Source organism: Mixophyes fleayi, chromosome 9 (genome assembly GCF_038048845.1).
Source record: "Mixophyes fleayi isolate aMixFle1 chromosome 9, aMixFle1.hap1, whole genome shotgun sequence".
Lineage (NCBI taxonomy): Eukaryota > Metazoa > Chordata > Amphibia > Anura > Limnodynastidae > Mixophyes > Mixophyes fleayi.
Genome location: NC_134410.1, coordinates 100,660,695 through 100,682,524, shown reverse-complemented (window position 1 = coordinate 100,682,524; position 21,830 = coordinate 100,660,695). Strand labels below are relative to the sequence as shown.

The 21,830-nt window shown below is 43.3% G+C and overlaps 1 protein-coding gene across 1 annotated transcript in view; it reads right to left on the bottom strand.

Annotated features, from left to right (window-relative positions):
- PSMB7 (proteasome 20S subunit beta 7) overlaps positions 1-21,830 on the bottom strand; it is a 979,390-nt gene that overhangs the window by 35,246 nt on the left and 922,314 nt on the right. Inside the window, exons 2-4 of the mRNA XM_075184717.1 lie at positions 5,048-5,181; positions 3,210-3,303; positions 2,143-2,240 (exon numbers count right to left, since the gene is read on the bottom strand). Coding sequence (XP_075040818.1) covers positions 2,143-2,240; positions 3,210-3,303; positions 5,048-5,109 — 254 coding nt within the window. The 5' untranslated portion in view covers positions 5,110-5,181. The remainder of the gene's footprint in view (positions 1-2,142; positions 2,241-3,209; positions 3,304-5,047; positions 5,182-21,830) is intronic.

Below are 21,830 nucleotides of genomic sequence, written 5' to 3'. Positions count from 1 at the left end.
AGTTACAAAAGGTTAGGGGTCCCGGAACATACATTGGTGACCCAAGAGCACCCCCAGGAAAGCATCACAACACACCCCCAACCCAAAATAAAAACACACTATGCTGAAAGAGGTGGCAACTTGCTTTAATCCATTAATAGAAGATGGGAAAGTTGCCTGGTGAGTTGTGTTATTCATTGTTTAATATGTTTGCAAATCAATGTAGCAGCTCTCACTAATATACAGTTATCTTAAGCAAGTATGGTTACTCTTACTGGTAAGAGTTAGGTATAGGTACTAACCGAACATGCTTGGCTGCCCTATGTAGACGTTTGCAAATTTGTACTCAAATTCACTGCTTTTATTATTTATATTAGAAGTAGGTGTTTCTTTTAGCACAGGGCCAATGAGAGTCTGGGGGATTTTCTTGTGGTTTGTTGTGTATAAATGGATTATAGCAGCTTTACTTTCCTTCTTTCGGTGTTTTTGAGAGTGGACCCGTCAGCAGTGGAAATATTTTATATTACAAAGTTTTGGCTTTTGTAACCCCAACATGTTTATGTTTACCCATGCGAGAGGCTGCGTTATAGCAAACCCAAAATGCTTAATAATCATCTAGACAGAGCAAACTCCGTGGGTGCTGGTACCCCCTCTTTGTCAGCACTTCCATCCAGAAAAATACTGAATGCAATGCCTGCATCAGCCTCTCTCTCTTTCTTATTGATCTAGAGGGCTGAGAGTGGGGGTGGAGTTGTGTTACACCACTCCTTTCTGAGACAATTGAAGCATTTAAAGTGAAGCAAAACAAAAAGAAAACATACGCTAAACATTTACGACAAGACAAGCCTCCAGGAGCCAGATAAGATATTTGACCCTACAAAATTTGGAATATTGTGAGTAGAACTCTGCAAATACACAATTAGAAAACCTGTATTTACTCCAAGCCATGAAACTAGATATCTTCACATCTGTTTGAAAAAAAACATGCATCAAAAATGTGTGCTTTATAAACACTTTTGATGCAGACTCCATTCAGACAAATGAACTGAACAACGTTCGCGAACGCATTAATAAACGGAGCATGTTGCATTCCAATGTCTTCAATGCAGCCTTAAGATTTCACTGCGCAATGGTGTGTACTACTCCACTAGCAGTAATAGGTTCTAATTTAATTTCACTTATATGTCTAATAGTGCACTTAAAGCTCTTAGATGTGAACAAGCACTAAGAGGTTACCAAAATACAAAAAGATGAAAAACAAACTTTGCACCCTAAAAACAGATTCCTAAACACTGTGCCTGCTCTTCCCACTACCATGTTCAATAGTCATTAACTCCTTATATAAATGCTCCAATTGTTGAGATCCATTTAAGATAACAATAAGTACAAAATATACAGAGCCACCTACATCAGAAATTTGTTGTTATTTTTTTGTGTGTTACACATATGTTTTAGCATACTGGACACAGCTCAACTTGAAGTTATATGAGCAACAGTTTGTAAGGTGATGTCAGCACACAATGCACTGCTAAATCAAGCAGCCAGGCAGACAGACAACTAACATTTACTCATTGAGCACTCCTACCAGCCTTTATAGTGTACAAACTTTGCATTACACTTTATAATAAAATCCCAGCATAGTGTACTATGTCCAAGGAAGTGCCACATACATTGTTATCACCAGACAGAACTTGAGAGTCTGTTTTTGTGCTGGCTTCAGTAGGTATGAGACGGGCAGATTCAGACGTTCATTGGAAGATGAGAGTGTATCCTTAGTATCTAGGACCTTGCCTAGTAATCGGCTTAAAAAGTTTTTAAAGTTTAAACTAGTAAAGTCTTATCCTAGCACAGTCCTATCCTATGCACATATAAGCAACTGGCCCTTTCACCAGTTTCTAAAACAATCATACGCTTTGATGGACTGTAAGCCTGGTGTAACACTTTAGAGGAAGAAATATCCTGTGCCCCTACAAAAATCACAGTGCCTCCTGCATTATTGACTATATTACCCCAAGTGAAATACAAAATGACTCATCAGCTAAGGGTAATGCTTATTACCCATGATAGCAATGTGCAAGGAACAACTCTAAGTGCAACAACCAACAATCTAGCGATTTGCAGTTTATTTACACAACCTGAAACTAATATCATGCAGATACTTACTAGACATTGGGGGAAATGTAATGGATCTTGGAACAGTTCTTGTCAGCTACTATCATCCCTTCAGTGGCTCTTGTATCAGCACCAAGTATAACACCATCCTAGAAGAGACAGAAAAAAAGTTTTCAGAATAATCTAGAACAAGTTCTGTTGATTACCATGTTATGGCTGCACAAATGGTGCTCCTCAGGGTGGTAGACAGTCTAAGCAGCTAAAGCTTTAAATAAGACTAATGCTCCTCTATGAAATGCTGCAACAAGTGTTAACCACAACAAAATAATCTTCCATGTGCAGTTTCCACAGAGGACAACTTCAGCTGTGATCAGCAAGTGACTCGGAGTACAATGGAAGATGAAGTGTTGGGTGTTCTCAGCCTTACTATTAAAGGCTATGTAGAGATGTATCCTCCAGCACTAACACAGTTAAAGATCACACTTTTATACATTTTAATATAATATACAAACAAATATTTTTTTTTTCAGTTGCACACGTTTTAGAATTTTCAAAATGAGGTCAGTGAAGCTAAATCAGTTTACGTGGGAGTTTTTCTTATTTTTTTTATAAGCAATATGTGACAGCCAATGCAGTTATTGCAGTGATGACATAGGAATAAGACATAACAGATGTCACTAGAAACACTGAAGAGGAAACTACACTTTACTACTTACCATGTACATATTTTGAGAATCAGCCACACCATAAATGATTTCTAATTTATTGTAACCATTATCCATATCAACAAGTACTATCAGCCTTTTTGGGGGTTTATTTGTAGTTTGTAGACTTAATTTATATATCAACTGTCTGTTTTATCTGATATAATAATATTAATTTACATCTATTTGTTACATTTCATTTATTGTTATATTGATAGATTTTATATTTGTTTTTTACTTATTCACAGTGTTATTAGTAACTTAATAAAGTACATGTTAATTTAGCTATGTATATTTTAGGGTACTGTTGTTTATTGTATACATTGATCTTCTCTATTAATTGAGGAATATGTACTAAACAAAACAAAAAACAGGAAACATTTTTTAGTATTCCCCAAAGCCTCAGATTCATACCTTGAACACAATGCCAGCAATTGTGGTCCCAGTTTTGCGAGCTGCAGGGAGCTTGTGTCCTTTCTGCACAAACTCCTTTTCCAGAAGAGCATTTCTGTGGATTATTAAATATTATTAAGACCTTTCCATTTGCTACAGATTCAAAGCACAAATAGATTGTATTTTGTAAATTCAAAAAAAATAGTACTTACAATACTCAATGTATACATGGAAAATGGAAAGAAAATTCCAAGATGTGAAATTTAAAACTAAATGAATAAGGAGTCTGTTCAAGCAAGTCACAGTGATATTTCCATCAATTCTTATTATATATATATATATATATATATATATATATATATATATATATATATATATATATATATATTACTTTACACTGACTAAAGAGTTTATAGGGAACGTTATACATTTAAGTCAGTGATTTGGGTAATGGGATGAAATGTGGGATAGCATTCATTAAACAATTAATAAATTGGTGTTCTGAGGCTTCAGAAAGGGACAACACATCGAAATATATATGTATGTAAAGCTTTTATTAATTTAATTGAGATATTAGACTATTAGACTATAGCACTGCATTTCCAAGCATAAATATTGGTCTGTGTAGTGAGTGAGCCCTATCCATTTATCACTGGGTCATATCTACATTCCAGCAGCCTGGACATATTCCTCCAGCTCAAACTCTTATCTAAATCCATACATTAGTAATTATGAAGTTTAGTGTCATACATTACTTAAAATGTCATATACAGCATGGAAACAGATAATATATAAGTTTTTATTGTTTTCCATAGCATTGAATAAATGACTTTAAACTTCATAATTACTCTGTGAATCTGTCCTCCCTAGAGTCAAAATGACAATATTAGTGAATATCACTGAAAATGTAATGCATAATAATACAAATATACAAAGATCAATGGCATGCGGTCATTTCAGCATTTCATCGGCTCTTATAATAACTAACATTCTAAATAGTTAAACGGTTGAATTTTCTTTTGTGTTAAATTAAAACTTTTTTTTTATTATTACTATTTTTTTTTTTACAAAAGCTTCAGAAATTTAGTAAATGATTCTGCAAGTAATCAACAGGGTGGACGTCACAGTTGAATTTTAAAACTGAACCCAATGGCAAAGCTGTCACAGAAGCCCCATGGGCAGCTCCATGCATCCATGTTACGAGGGCTGTCGTCAATCTGAAACTGTGTGACGCTTTGGCAGAACGCAGCTTACAATGGTCTTATTGGCACACTCACGAATATTTTTTTTAAAGGGATCAATAATAAGGCTCATGGCTACCCAGGAGTACAGGATTAAGCAACAATTTATCATGAACATTTTATGTATACACTTAGCTTAATTATGTCTAATCGGTCTTCCATCAATTGTTCCTTGCATTATAGTAAACAAAATTAGCAATAAAACTTACAGTACACAATACGTGTCTCCTATATATTGTTCTATTAGTCTGTGTGTAGTGATTGGCAGGGCATTTTTTGTTTCCCAAAACAGGCGCTTAAATATTTTATTAGCTATATACACACCAAGTGCAAAATCTCATGTTTAATTCTTACAAACAGCAATCTGTTTCTTATTTAACACAGTTTCTAGCAGGTTTAGGCTGTATGTCTTTAGCTATTGTGCTGGCAGGGCATAGGCTGCTTGTCTCTGGCATAAAGACCAGCGCTGGGCTCAGATGCCTGAGTCACACTGCCCTGTCTCTCAACATGCCGCCCTTTCCAGTCCTCCTCAACCATATACAATCTCACTCTTATACCTACTTAATGAAACCCTTCCCGTGACACTCTCCCCACCACATTTCCTTCCTCTGATCTTACCTCCTACAGTTCCCGAACTCAAACCCGCCGACAGGAGCGGATCGCACAGTCACAGATGCCATCTTTCCTGAGAGTATGTAGCACTTCCGGTGCCGGGATGAAAACCGATGACAACTTCCGTCTCTATTGAGTCTCTGTTTGCCAATAAAGTTATCAGAAATGCAAAGTCACAAATGCAGCTTGCGATCTATTACATGACTACAACTACCATGATCCCCTGCTAACTCGTGTTGGTCCACAGTGCCGTTTAGGGCTCATGGGAATTGTAGTTCAGCCTTTGTCTCCAGCAGATATTTAAATTGATTGATGGTGTCTATACTGATTGATTACACGCAGCCCAGAGAGGTTGATGAATGTTATAGGCTTTTATTACTCTTTTAAAGGAAATATAAAAAATAGGGTTACAGTGTCTTTAACAGCAATCTCTTCTCATGTAGTAAGTGGGGGTACTGCACTGCTCCATATGAAAACTATGAAGTATACATACATGCATCAGTGAACAATATGACCTATTATTCAGCTGTGCAAATTCTTTGCTTGTGAACCAAGGCTTATTTCATGCATAAGTTCTTTTTAACACTTGCCATGCTGCTTGGCCGATGCCCAAAGCAGACCAAGGGGTATATTTACTAAATTGCGGGTTTGAAAGAGTGTAGATATTGCTTATAGTAACCAATCAGATGCTAGTTATTATTTCATTAGTACATTCTACAAAATGACAGCTAGAATCTGGTTGCTATAGGCAACATCTCTACTTTTTAAAACCTGCAGTTTAGGAAATATACCCCTAAGATTACTGCTCCATGCAGAGCTGGCACCACCATTACATGTACCTAGGTGGTTGCCTCCTGTGCCACTGGTTAGGGGGCAGCTATAACACTGAACAAGTGACATAATGTCACTTGCCCAGTGCTTTTGGGCACACAGTTAGCACTTTTGCCTCACAGCACTGGGGTCATAAGTTTGATTCCTGACCATGGCCTTATCTGGGTGGAGTTTGTATGTTCTCCCCGTGTTTGCGTGGGTTTCCTCCGGGTGCTCCAGTTTCCTCCCACACTCCAAAACCATACTAGTAGGTTAATTGACTGCTATTAAATTGACCTTAGTCTCTCTTGGCCAGTGTTTATGTTAGGGAACTTAAAGCTCCAATGGGGTAGGGACTGATGTGAGTGAATTCTCTGTACAGCACTGTGGAATTAGTGGTGCTATATAAATAGCTGTTGCTGGTGATGATTTTAATGCGACCACATAGGGCGTGGTGCTTGGCTATGATGTAACAGCAAAGTGCCACATTCTCTGTCTAAGAAGCAGAGAAATGCTGTCTTTACCTACCTACATGATAAGGTAAAAGCAGCTGAGGTTGGTGCCCAAGATCAGATTTCCCAAAGTATCCCCCCAACTAGCAGAGCCGCAGGTGTACCCCCTATCTGTTATGACAGCATTTCAGGACATAATCACCCCTGTAGCATTTCTGCTATCATGTGTAATAGACAATGCTAAATGAGAAAAAATGAAATGTGACTGGCAATCAATGGAGGTCATTTCCAAAGTGAAAAATGTCCACTGGGAGAGCAGAATCAGTTTCAGAGTAGTGGCGTTTGCAGAGGAGCAGAAGATTGCAAAGGCTTAGGAGCAGAGTTAGGCAGAATAAGGGTGTTCTTGACATAGTACAGAGTAGGGGAACCTCTGCATCTAGCTTTGCAACGCAGTCCATACATTAGATTTCCTTTTGCAGTATGAGATTATTGAAATGAGATTAAGGACTGATGATGATAAATGTTGTATGGGCATTCCTTGCTATTTGGAAGGGTGCACAGGCGTTTTCCATTCTGCAAAGAGAAATTAATTTTGAACCACCTTAAAAATGGCAGTTTTCAGGTCTCATTATATAATTTTAATGGGACCGATTTTGCTCCTCTATGAAGCGCATTTATAAGCGCACTCCGAGAAATGGAATAAAAGCTTTATAGACAAAATATTACCACACACTTTCCTGATGAACAAACTGTTTCTCTGAATCATGTAGAAATGAATGAGACTATGCGGTTATACTAGAAGGGCCTTTTTAATTTTGCATTTCCACCAGGACGGTGGCTAAGTGGTTAGCACTTCTGCCTCACAGCACTGGGGTCAGGAGTTCAATTCCCGACCATGGCCTTATCTGTTGGAGTTTGTATGTTCTCCCCGTGTTTGCGTGGGTTTCCTCCGAGTGCTCCGGTTTCCTCCCACACTCCAAAAACATACTGGTAGGTTAATTGGCTGCTATCAAATTAACCCTAGTCTGTCTGTGTGTGTGTGTGTATGTTAGGGAATTTAGACTGTAAGCTCCAATGGGGCAGGGACTGATGTGAGTTCTCTGTACAGCGCTGTGGAATTAGTGGCGCTATATAAATAAATGATAATGATGATGACTGTCATTTTTAAGTACACTTGTCTGATGATCTTATTTTGTTAGTGCAATATTTGTAAATGTTTGTTACTAGCAAGAAATACTGTACTATAATTGTTTAATGTGTATTTCAGAAAAAAAGCAAGTTCATTTTTATACCATGGGTTAAGGTGGGTTTTATAAGAATATTGGGCCTGATTCATTAAGGATCTTAACTTGAGAAACTTCTTATTTCAGTCTCCTGGACAAAACCATGTTACAATGCAAGGGGTGCAAATTAGTATTCTGTTTTGCACATAAGTTAAATACTGACTGTTTTTTCATGTAGCACACAAAGACTTAATAGATTATTTGTACACTGAAATTTAAAGTTGATATTTGTGTGCTACATGAAAGCACAGGGATGGTAAAAGAAGGGTTATGATAACCGGGCCACCTTATGCACCTTTAATCTAGGTGACAAGGTACTTGTCCTGGTACCAGGTTAAGAGAGCAAATTGTGTGCACATTGGCAATGCCCTTATGAGGTAATTGAGCCCATAAATTACACAGCAGCTCGGTAGACATAAAAACAAGGAAGTCTATAATGCTAACTTGTTAAAGACGTGGGTGGAGAAGACCCAACATCATTGGGAGCAGTAAAAACTGAGAACTGCATAGTCCCTGTGGAGTCTTCCTTGACACAGACTCAGAGACGACAAACCATAGAAATGGTAGCTCTGAATAAGGATGATTTTTCAGCTACTTCAGGTCGCACCAAGATAATTGAACATGACATTGTCACCCCACCAGGGGTTATAGTTAGCCAGCGATAATATAGACTACCTGAGGCAAGAAGAGATGCAGTAAAGCGAGAGGTGGAGGACATGTATCTTACTTCAATGCAGAAATCACAGCTAAGGAGCCCGGAATATGGTGAAACACACAATGTTTATTGCAGGATGGTACAAACCGGATGGTGTAGATATAGAATGAGGATTGCTGGGAGATGCAGAAAGCAAATACCAGGAACACAGCTGATGCAGGTAAACAGGTAATATGAAGAAAGCCCAGGGAACAGGTGAACCAGGAGCACAACAGGGAACAGTACAGCAACATACAACAACAATGACCAGCAAGGTATGCTGGGAGTGACAGGTATAAGAGAGACACCCAGGTGCAAGAGGTAATTGGGGCAACAAGTTAACCCCTGGTGATGAAAGGGAAGGCACAATAGCAGCACCTCTGGTGAACAGAGAGGCACTGTGTCACGACTGTTAGTGGGTGTATGACTGGTAGGAGGTACCTGCTGTTGTTGGCGCAACTCAGAGGAAGGCGCGGAGTCTAACGTGCCCCTGGTATTCACCAGGAACCCCCGCAAGGAAGTATGGACTCCGCTGCAGGGACACGCAGGTCGCGGTCCTTCCTAGAGTCCACAGCGAGATACAAGGGGGTGTCAGACAGGCCGGTTCAGCAACGTTCAGGTAGAGGAGGTACAAAAGGGAAATCCAGAAGAATGGTGAGGCAAGCCGAGTCGGTAATCCTCAGGGAGCGCAGTACAAAGGCAGAATCCAGATAGGGGTGGTCAAACGGTCCGGGTCAAAAGGGTCACAGGCAGCACGAGGAAGGTCAGGAACAATATAGCAACTGGTACACAGAAACGCTGGAGGCAGGAAGACCTGATACTCTGGCACTGACTAGAGGACAGGAAGGGGTTTAAATAATGTGAGGATCCAATCAGCTTCAGCGCTGAGCGCTGTCATGCCTGCCGCCGGGAATACATAGCGTCCCGTTGCCTAGCAACGGGGCGCGTCATACTGCGGGGGAAATGGATGGCAGGGGGAATCCGGAAATGACGCGTCTGGTTGCCTAGCAACCAGACGCGCGATCACACAGTCAGGCGGCCGTGCGGACGGCGCCTGACAGTATACCCTCCTCTTCCTCCTCCTGTTTGAAGGAACTTTTTAAGAATTCTAGGAGCGTGAAAGTCCTGCTTGTCCACCCATGATCTCTCCTCTGGGCCAAATCCTTTCCAATGGACCAGAAATTGCTGTTTGCCACGAAGAATGCGAGAGGCCAAGATCCGACTGACTTCGAATTCAGTTCCATAAGAGGTTTGTATAGGTGGGGGACGACCGGGAGGTCGATAGAATTTATTGAGTACCAGTGGTCGTAGTAATGAGACATGAAAAGTATTATGACATCTCAGAGAAGGAGGAAGTTTCAATTTGAAGCATACAGGATTAATGACTTGCATGATGGTGTACGGGCCAATAAATCGAGGAGCCATCTTCATAGAAGGAACCTTTAGTCTTAGGTCCCGGGTGGATAGCCATACCTGGTCTCCCACCTTTAAGAGAGGAGTGGCCCTCCGATGACGATCTGCAAAGATCTTGTGATGCTGAGTAGCCTTGAGTAAAGCCGTCTTAGTCTTAGCCCAAATGAGAGAAAACTCCCGATAAAGAGTATCTACGGCTGGAACCGGTGAAGAGGATACTGGAAAAGGATCCGGAAACACAGGGTGACTTCCGTATACAATAAAGAACGGAGAGAATCCGGTAGACTCATGAATGTGTTGATTATGGGAGAACTCCGCCCAAGGAAGGAATTGAGACCATTTATTCTGGTTGTCGGAGGTAAAACAGCGGAGGAATGTCTCGAGATCCTGATTGATTCGCTCCGTCTGTCCGTTGGTTTGCGGATGGTATCCCGAAGAGAATTTCAATTCTATGTTTACTCTTTTACAAAAGGTTCTCCAAAACTGGGATGTAAATTGGACTCCGCGGTCCGAAATGATCTCCTTCGGGCACCCATGTAGTCTGAATATCTCCTTGATAAAGATATCTGCCAGACGACTGGCCGTGGGCAGTCCAGTTAGAGGAATAAAATGTGCCATCTTCGAGAATCGATCAATAACCACCCAGATAGTGGTAAACCCTGCACTGAGGGGTAGGTCTGTGATAAAATCCATGGCCACACTTTCCCAAGGAGCATCGGGGATAGGAAGTGGACGAAGAAGGCCTGCCGGGACTCTTCTACAAGTTTTGTGTTGAGCACAAGTAGTGCAGGAAGCAATAAATCTCTCAATATCGGCACGTACATTAGGCCACCAGAAGCGTCGGCAAAGCAGCGATGTTGTCTTCTTTATTCCAGCATGGCCGGCAATGCGGGATGAATGAGCCCACTGCAGGGTCTTGAACCGGAGATGGGGTTCCACAAATGACCGGCCTGGAGGAGGAGAGGACGTTTTGGTCCTAGTAAGGGCTACGATATTAGAAGGATCAATAATATGCTGCGGAACCAATGGTCTTAAACGATCGGAATCGTCAAATGAGCGAGATAATGCATCGGCACGTCCATTCTTGGCTCCGGGGCAGAATGTGAGTTTCATGTCAAATCGAGCAAAGAAGGATGCCCAGCGGGCTTGCCGAGGATTAAGGCAACGAGCCTCTTGAATGAACACTAGATTCCGATGGTCGGTAAACACAGTAACAGGAAATATAGCCCCCTCCAACAGATGTCGCCACTCCTCCAGAGCCGCCTTGATGGCCAGTAATTCCTTGTCCCCTATTCCATAATTACATTCGCTGGGAAGAAATCGTCTGGAGAAAAACCCACACGGGTTGTGTGAGCCAGCCGGAGACTCTTGAAAAAGCACCGCCCCAATGCCTACTGAGGATGCATCTACCTCTAGGAAGAAAGGTCGTTCTTGATCTGGCTGGGACAGAACTGGGGCTGAAGAGAATGCTTTCTTTAACGTTATGAAGGCAGACATGGCCTCCGAAGACCAGACCCTAGGGTTGGCAGTCTTCCTGGTTAACGCTGTAATGGGGGCTATAATGGTGGAGAATCCCTGAATAAATTGGCGATAATAGTTTGCAAAGCCGATGAACCTTTGAATGGCTTTAAGGCCTTGTGGCTGAGGCCAGTCCAGAATAGCTGACACCTTGGTGGGATCCATACAAAGACCTTGACTCGACACGATGAAACCAAGAAAAGATACCTGACTAATCTCAAACACACATTTCTCCAGCTTGCAATAGAGGTGGTGTTTCCGAAGTCTACGTAAGACCTCCTTTACTTGTTCCCGATGAGTCTCCAGATCTTTAGAAAATATTAATATATCGTCTAGATATACTACCACAGAAGTGTATAACAGGTCATGAAAGATATCGTTAACGAAGGTTTGGAAGATGGCTGGGGCGTTGCAGAGGCCGAAGGGCATCACCAGGTACTCGAAATGTCCATCTCTGGTGTTAAAGGCCGTTTTCCATTCGTCTCCTTCCTTGATGCGAATTAAATTATAGGCCCCACGGAGATCTAATTTGGAAAAGATTTGAGATCCACTGAGTTTATCAAAGAGGTCGGAGATGAGAGGTAGTGGATATCGATTTTTGACAGTGATGCGGTTGAGAGGACGATAATCAATACAAGGCCGGAGAGACCCATCCTTCTTCTTAACAAAAAAAAAACCTGCACCCGCTGGGGAAGTAGATTTGCGGATAAATCCCCGTTTCAGGTTTTCTGAAATATATTGAGACATGGCTGACGTCTCTGGACGAGATAAAGGGTAGGTCCGCCCTTTGGGGATGGGTTGGTCAGGAGATAAAACAATAGCGCAATCCCAGGGACGATGAGGAGGCAAGATCTCCGCTTCCACTTTACTGAATACATCCTGGAATTCCATATAGGCCTCAGGAAGGTGGGTTAGCTCGGACTGAGCCATTACTTGACATTTAGGAGGCAAGACTCTAGACAGACATTCAAAGCGACATCCTTCACCCCATGACATAACTTGAGCGTGGTCCCAATCCATCTGAGGAGAATGTCTTCTCAGCCATGGTAGCCCCAAGATGAGGGGATTAATGGACCTCGGCAACACCAAAAGTTGGATCATTTCGCTGTGAAGTACTCCTACCCTCAACCGAACAGGAGAAGTCACGGAGGAGATGGAGCCGTGAGTGACACGACTTCCGTCGACTGCCGTCAGAGATAACGGTTGGGGCAATGGGTTCAGAGGTATTTGGAGCTGCGAAGCTAGATCCGCCGAAATGAAGTTCCCGGAGGAGCCGGAGTCCACAAAGGCCGTGGTGGAAAAGGTACCCTTGGGGGTGCTCAGGATGACAGCCATCTGAAATTCTGGAGAATTTTCTTTAGCATAGGGAGCAACTGTGGATTCTCCTAAAACGGCCTCCCCGCCACCGTTTAGGAGGAAGAGTTTCCCGGTTTCTTGGGACAAACTCTTAGCAGGTGTCCCGGATCTCCACAATACAGACACAGGCGTTGTTTGAAGCGTCTCTCCCTCTCTTCAAGGGATAATTTAGAGCGTCCTACTTGCATTGGTTCGTCCACTGGCAGGATGGGATTTTGGAACTGGGGTGCTAGCCGTGGTATGAACCGTTTGCCAGGAGAGCGTTCCTGCGTGCGCTCTTGGTAACGCAAATCCACCTTGATGCACATGGAGATGAGAGAATCTAACTCAGCCGGGAGTTCTCTGGAAATTAACTCATCTTTAATCCGGTCCACCAGACCTTGCCAAAAGGTTGCCACCAGTGCTTCGTTATTCCATTTTAACTCGGAAGCCAGGGTTCGGAATTGAACTGCGTATTGCCCCACGGACAGGTCACCTTGGCGGAGGTTTAACAAGCTGGTAGCTGCAGAAGCAACTCTTCCGGGATCATCGAAGACTTTCCTGAAAGCTTCAATGAAAGAGTTGGAGTTATGAAGAAGTGGACCCCCTTGTTCCCATAAAGGTGAGGCCCAGGCAAGGGCTTGACCACTGAGGAGGGAGATGAGAAAAGCTACTTTGGTGCGTTCTGAAGAAAAGGCCCCTGGGTTGCACTCAAATTGGATGGCACATTGGTTCAGAAAGCCCCTGCACTTCTTGGGATCACCGTCAAACTTTTCGGGTGTCGGGATGCGTACACCGGAGGCCGCTGTAGAGACCGTAACCACACTGGATGCTGTGGATGCCGCAGAGGTTATGGCTGGTGTAGCGGGTGCAGCATTCTGAAATGTATCGAAGCGGGTAGCAATCCCTTGGACACATTGTAGAAGATGCGCTTGGGCTGCTTCTTGTTGCTCCACTCGTTGGGCCAAATGCAGAAGTAGGTCACGAGCAGACGGTTCACCAGACCCCTCCGTTGTCATGGCCAGAGTATACTGTCACGACTGTTAGTGGGTGTATGACTGGTAGGAGGTACCTGCTGTTGTTGGCGCAACTCAGAGGAAGGCGCGGAGTCTAACGTGCCCCTGGTATTCACCAGGAACCCCCGCAAGGAAGTATGGACTCCGCTGCAGGGACACGCAGGTCGCGGTCCTTCCTAGAGTCCACAGCGAGATACAAGGGGGTGTCAGACAGGCCGGTTCAGCAACGTTCAGGTAGAGGAGGTACAAAAGGGAAATCCAGAAGAATGGTGAGGCAAGCCGAGTCGGTAATCCTCAGGGAGCGCAGTACAAAGGCAGAATCCAGATAGGGGTGGTCAAACGGTCCGGGTCAAAAGGGTCACAGGCAGCACGAGGAAGGTCAGGAACAATATAGCAACTGGTACACAGAAACGCTGGAGGCAGGAAGACCTGATACTCTGGCACTGACTAGAGGACAGGAAGGGGTTTAAATAATGTGAGGATCCAATCAGCTTCAGCGCTGAGCGCTGTCATGCCTGCCGCCGGGAATACATAGCGTCCCGTTGCCTAGCAACGGGGCGCGTCATACTGCGGGGGAAATGGATGGCAGGGGGAATCCGGAAATGACGCGTCTGGTTGCCTAGCAACCAGACGCGCGATCACACAGTCAGGCGGCCGTGCGGACGGCGCCTGACACACTGCAGATAATACATAATACACAATCCAAAGTCCAGGAGGCAGGAGCTGTCAATGCAAGCAGCATGTAAAGCAGAGGGCTGCAGGCAGATCCTGACAACATGTTGCAACTTGGGGTAGTGGAGGAGTCCACCAGTGAGTGGAATAACCTCATAGTCCTTGTGCCACAGCCATCGGGAGCCATTCACTTCTGTAACAATTTTAGGAAATTAAATAAGGTGTCTAGGTTTGAAGCATATCTGATGCTGCAGGTGCATGAGTTAGTGGAGAATCTGGCCAGTAGTCAATATCTGACTACCCTAGATTTAACAAAAAAACAAAAAGCTACAGACACACTACCTCAGCCAAACCCCAAACAGCCTTTTCAACACCTGAAGTGCTGTTTCAGTTCAGGGTGTTGTCGTTTGGCCTGAATGGTGCACCAGCCACGTTCCATCGTTTGGCCTCAATGGTGCACCAACTACATTCCAGCGGGCAACGGACAAACTACTAAAGCCTCACCGGGAATACGCCACCTTGATGACATAGTCATTTACAGTCAGGAGTTCCATCTTCCCAAGGTGGAGGCGGCTTTAGAGTCATTAAGACATCATGGCCTTACGGTGAATCCCCTTAAGTGTGTGCTAGCCATGGCAGAGGCTAAATATTTGGGGTATGTGGTCGGCCGGGATAAAGTAAAACTTTAGGTGGACAAGGTAGAGGCCATGAGGAATTGGCCTAACCCAGAAAGGGAGTCCCAACTACGGACTTTACTGGAATTGGTCGGGTACTACCGACGGTTTGTAAAAAATTTCACCACCTGAGCCGCTCTATTGACAGATTTTCTTAAAAAGAACAACCCAATTCCGCTTATCCCTCCAAGGGAATCCAAAGACAAGCCATTTCTCATAGTTACTCTCGCAATTGCTAAACTAATAATTTTCCATCATTGGACCGCTCCCTTTCTGCCTTTTATATTGGTGAAATCGGAACTCCTTTATACTATATAGTTTGATAGAAGGGCAAACCTTACTGATATTAATAAAGGGGTAGAAATATTCTACAAAAAAATGTGGCCCATACATTGAATCCTTACATTCTGATACACCGGAAGCAGGGGCTGGCTGGCAGAGTTTAGCCCGGGGGGCAAGCACATAGCATTGGCCCATAAATAGCGGCCCATCCTTAAAGGGTAGTTTATTTACTAAACTGCGGGTTTGAAAAAGTGGAGATGTTGCCTATAGCAAACAATCAGATTCTAGCTGTCATTTTGTAGAATGTACTAAACAAATGAACGTTTTATAATTAGGTCTCCCTCCAGAAAAAATATTAAAATAATAGTATTCACATTTGATGAATAAATCTATTTCCCTTCAACTAGCTCCGACATTAAATATCATAAACATTTAATATATAAACCTATCTCCCTCCCTCCAAACAACCCCAGCAATAAATTAAATATCATTTATGTTTAATAAATATAACAATTTCCCACAACAATCCCAGGCATTAAATAATTCATAATCACATTTAATAAAATATACCTCATTTTCCCCAAATAGCCCCATAATCAATAGCTCCCAAACCACCCAGCATTAAATTAAAGGTCCAATCATTCCATCTTAAATTCATAGGCCCCAGTATTAAATTAAATTGGCCCACCATCACCCTACAAATAAAACAGCACAATAATTTCCCCCTTACCTGCACTCCACAGTTAAATTAAACACACACTACATTCATTTACTGGGCCCCTCACACACACACACACACACACACACACACATTAATTTAGTGTACTGCCCCCCTCACACACACTACATTCATTTAGTGGCCCCCACACACACACTACATTCATTTACTGACACACACACGCACATTTAGTATACTGGCCCCTCACACACACTACATTCATTTAGTGCCCCCCCCCCCCCACACACACACACACACACTACATTCATTTAGTGCCCCCACACACACACACACACACACTACAACTACATTCATTTAGTGGCCCCCACACACACACACTACATTCATTAAGTGGCCCCTACACACATACTACATTCATTTACTGACACACACAAGCACATTTAGTATACTGGCCCCCTCACACACACTACATTCATTTAGTGGCTGGCGCACACACGCATGTGCACACACACATACACATTTAAATATTCTATACTACTTACCTAGCTCCATCCGCACACGCACTGTGTAGTCTCTTCACACATGGGACAGCACCTGTCACAAGGTGCATGTCCCATGTGACAGCAATAGAGAGCATATCACATAGTAGAAGGGAGGGAGGACGGATCATTAGGATCCGCGGCCAGTCGGAGAAGGTTGCTGGTCCTGGGGGAGTGGCCAGCCAAGTACAGACTAGGGACCGGCCCAAAATCATCTTTTTTTGTCTGGCCCGGGGGGCATATGCCCCCCTTCCCACCCCGCCCCTGACAGGAAGCCATTTTCAAAATGTTTGTATGGTCATTGTACCGATCCTTGAGTAAGGATGTCCCTGCTCGAGAGGATCTGGGACCTGATATAGGGTGGCCGGGGGTTTGTGCGTGCGGGGGGACTGAGGGCACAAACCCGATGGGGTAAAAAATATGTGCTGTTGGGAGGTGCTGCTGCAAGGGTGGGCGGCCAGCCGTATCTGGTCATTTAGGCACCTGCCATTCTGGCATTTGCCAGAAGTGCCAAATGGCCCATTCAGCCCGGGTACTCATAACTTTCAGAGTAATCATGATCACATTTATATGTTCCTTTCCCAATTTCTGATTAGGTCAAAATCCTGACAAATATACAGATCATATATTAGGTGAGTGGGCCCACCCTAATCCCATTTCAGTTAAAAATAAATGATTACACTATGGTTGTCTTTTTTCTGTTTAGTTTGTAGAACACTATTGCTTTAATATGGATTCATGATCACGGAAAGGATACAAAAATACAATAAAAAAAACCTCTATTCAATACATGAGTGTGTTTTCACACAATACCTATATTTATAACAGAGGTCTATACAGTGTACGCTATTTTGTTTTTCTTCTTTTCTGAAAACAATTACGCCACCAACCCCAAATATAGGACCTGATACTGAAATTTATACCTATTTTGAGTTAAACATGCAACCTTGAACACTTCATATTGGTGTGTACACAACATGTGTTTTTCATCCAAAGAAACTGTAAAAATGCATTTTTACATACATGCATACAGCTAGGAGGTGCAGTTTTACACCCTGACAAATCCATGATGCGCTATAGGGGTTTTTGCAGTCAATTTGCTGCAGTACGGTCACATGACTGCATTTTAATCTACTAGCCCAGCCGTTCTAAAGCGACTATAGTAACTGAGCAGGCTGCAAGGAGCTGTGGGGTGTTCCTGTGCCCGTTCCTCCTGAAAACGTGGCACTGTGAGACGAAATTTGGCCTTAAGAGTTCTTAAGTGTGCAGAATTCCCACCAACATTTTAGTTCAGCCTGGAGTTCCCAATCCTACCCCAACCACACCATACAACAGATGTAATTGACTGTCTTCATCCCAAATCTATTCATAGACCAGCGGTTCCCAAAGTGTGCGCCGCCGCTCCCAGGGGTGTCGTGGGCCTGTCACACGGGTGCAGTGGGCAGGGCAAAAAAAGAAATACCAATCCGGCAGCACCCGGGTCCCAGCATCCTCCTCCCTGTTCTCTTCTCACTGAATGTCTGGCGTGACATCATCATGTCTGACATATTCAGTGAGAAGCGGCAGGAGAGAGGAGCCGGAAGAAATAAGCAGGGCTGCCAAGAGGAATTCATCTATGACTATGCATCATTGGGGTGTGGCTAGCAGGTCAAAATCTCTAGGCCCTGATTTCACCAGAGTGTGACGGACATATGTCAGGACATCTAGCACCACAGTGTAGTATATAAAGAATGCAGTGTGTACAGAAAGAGTTCACAGTCTTGGCCTGCACCTTACATTGGGCAGAACACTCACCAAAAATAGTGATTGTTCCACTAGAATCACAACATTTCACAGACTCTCCTACCTGTTCTTCTCACTTTCACCATATGTGGCTGCAGGTTTCTTTAGTTGCGGCTTGTCTGGGTCCTGGAGTGTTGGGGGCCCTATTTGGAAAAAAAAAATGGGTACATTTAGAAAATTCCAAACAGCCCCGGCATTAAATCAATACCACCCACGATTAATAATTAGGCCTTCCTCCAGCTCCAACATTAAAATAATAGTATTCCCATTTAATAAATAAACCTATTTCCCTCCCTACAAACAGTCCCAGCAATAAATTAATAGTATTTACATTCAATAAATATACCTATTTCCCGCAACCATCACTGCCATTAAATAATTCATACTCACATTTAATAAAGAGACCTAATTCTCCCCAAACTCACCTGCACATTCAATAGCTCCTAAACCACCCATCTTAAGTTAATAGTCCCCACTATTACATTGCCCCACCATCACCCCACAAACAAAATAGCACCCATTAATTAGCCACCACCTACCTCACACACACCACATTGCCAAAAGCTCCCTGTGCCATCACACACACATTATTGTGCCCCTTCATCATCACCACGCTGTGCCCACTTATGATAACACTGCGCCCTCCATGCTGCTTTTCCCCCCTTCATCACTCTGTGGCATGCTGCTTCTGCTCCCCCCTTCGTCACCCTGTGCCATGCTGCTTTTGCCCCCCTTTACACTCTGCCATGCTGCTTTTGCCCCCTTTCACACTCGACCATGCTGCTTTTGACCCTTTTTACACTCTGCCATGCTGTCCTCCTCCTTCATCACTCTGTGCCATGCTGCTCCCCCCTCTTCTTCATCACCACACTGTGCCTTTCTCTCTCCCTCTCTTGTTCATCACCAAACTGTGCCTGTTTCTCTCTCCCCCCACTCGTCTTCATCACCAAACTGTGTCTTTCTCTCTCTCTCTCTCTCCCTCCCCTCTCATCATGCTGTGCCTTTCCTCCATCCTTTACTTACCTTTGTATTGCCTTCTTTCATCTTTCTTGTCTTCTCTTCTGTACTCTTCTCTCTTCTGTCTTCTTTCTTCTGTGGGGCGCTCCTCACTGAATGTCGGGCATGAGGAGGGAAGATGCCAGCGCCACGGTCATGTGAGTATTTGTATACTCACATGATCGCAGCGCCGGTGTCCACATGCCTCCCCCCCCTCCCCGTCCCTCGCAAAAAAAAAAAAAAAGACAAACAGATTAAAAAAATAAAGTTAAAAAGAAAACATAAAATAAAAAAAAACCCGTCGGCAGTGAGGGCCCCCTGTCATGCCCGGGCACAGGTGATTAGTACCCGCCCCTCCCCTGTCATTGGCCCTGGAAATAAGACAGAAGAAAATGAAGAAAGAAGGCCAAGTAAGGTAAGTAAAGGAACAGAGGTGAAATGGTGATAGGAAACAGCAATAGAGGGCGCAGTGTAATGGTGAAGGGGCAGTGCGAGGACATGAAGGTACAATGTGAGGACATGAAGGGGCAGTATAAGAATATCACGGGGCAGTGTGAGGACATGAAGGGGAATTGTGAGGACATGAAGCGTCAATGTGATGACATTTAGGGGCAGTGTGAGGACATGAAGGTTCACAGTGTAGTGGTGAAGGGGCACAGTGTAGTGGTGAAGGGGCACAGTGTAGTGGTGAAGAGGCACAGTGTGATGGTGAAGGGGCACAGTGTAGTGGTGAAGAGGCACAGTGTGATGGGGAAGGGGCACAGTGTAATGGTGAAGAGGCACAGTGTGATGGTGAAGGGGCACAGTGTAATGGTGAAGGGGCACAGTGTAGTGGTGAAGGGGCACAGTGTAATGGTGAAGGGGCACATTGTAGTGGTAAGGGGCACAGTGTGATGATTTTTAGGGATGTGCACTGGCCACTTTTGGTGTCTCGTGCTTTGTGTTTTGGGTTCGGATTTGCTTGATGTTTTGGGTTCGGATTTGTTTCGCAAAACACCTGTCGAAAGGTTTTGGTTCGGATTTAAGGTTTTGGATTCGGATTTATTTTGAAAAAAGCATAAAAAGTTCCAAAATTAAGTTTTTGGGCTTATTTTCACTCCTACGCTATTATTAACCTCAATAACATTCAATAACAATCATTTCCACTAATTTCCAGTCTATTCTGAACACCCTCACACCTCACAATATTGTTTTTAGTCCAAAACGTTTCACCGAGGTAGCTTTCTGGACTGCATAGTGGAGTGGTCCCGGTACCCAATTTGGTACCGGGGCCACAATATATCACCCTCAACTGGTCTCAATTCCACCAAAAAAGTATCTGGACTGCGTAGTGGAGTGGTCCCCACAATATAATAAAAAAACCCTCAACTGGTCTGAATTCCACCAAAAAAGTATCTGGACTGCGTAGTGGAGTGGTCCCCACAATATAATAAAAAAAAAACAATTGTTCTGAATTCCACCAAACAAGTATCTGGACTGCGTAGTGGAGTGGCCCCGGTACCCAATTTGATACCAGGGTCACAATATAATAAAAAAAAACTCAATTGTTCTGAATTCCACCAAACAAGTATCTGGACTGCGTAGTGGAGTGGTCCCCACAATATAATAAAAAATCCCTCAACTGGTCTGAATTTCACCAAAAAAGTATCTGGACTGCGTAGTGGAGTGGTCCCCACAATATAATAAAAAAACCCTCAAGTGGTCTGAATTCCACCAAAAAAGTATCTGGACTGCGTAGTGGAGTGGTCCCCACAATATAATAAAAAAAAACCAATTGTTCTGAATTCCACCAAACAAGTATCTGGACTGCGTAGTGGAGAGGCCCCGGTACCCAATTTGATACCGGGGCCACAATATAATAAAAAAAACCTCAATTGTTCTGAATTCCACCAAACAAGTATCTGGACTGCGTAGTGGAGTGGTCCCCACAATATAATAAAAAATCCCTCAACTGGTCTGAATTCCACCAAAAAAGTATCTGGACTGCGTATTGGAGTGGTCCCCACAATATAATAAAAAAAACCTCAACTGGTCTGAATTCCACCAAAAAAGTATCTGGACTGCGTAGTGGAGAGGCCCCGGTACCCAATTTGGTACCGGGGCCACAATATAATAATAAAACCCTCAACTGGTCTGAATTCCAGTGCACAGACGGCGGACACCGGATGGACGTCTAAAACCAACATAGCAGTTAAGGGCGCAGTTCCTCTTTTTTGTGACTGCACAAACAATTAACGTAGTAATAGAAATGGCAGTTATTGGAATCCTCAGGAGAGTCTAAGTGGGGTGAGCCACAGAGAGATTATTTCCCTCAGTTTCTCTAACAGGTTGTCAGTGTTGTGCCTCTTCTTAAAACCTGTGATACATAACTACACACACTCGGCAAAGCTTTTACATGTTATCTGCGGCACAGGAGAGTACCACTGGACTGTACTTTAATAGCAGTACCTATTATTTTTGGGTACAGCAACAGTAAATGATCGTAGTTAGACTTTTAAATAGCAGTACAAGCTAGATTTTTTAAAATTTTGTAATATTTTTTTCCAATTATTTTTGGATTTTTTTTTATTTATTTATTTTTTTAATTAATTATTTATAAAAAAATTTATACATTTAAATTTGTTTTTTTTTAGAAATTTTGGAT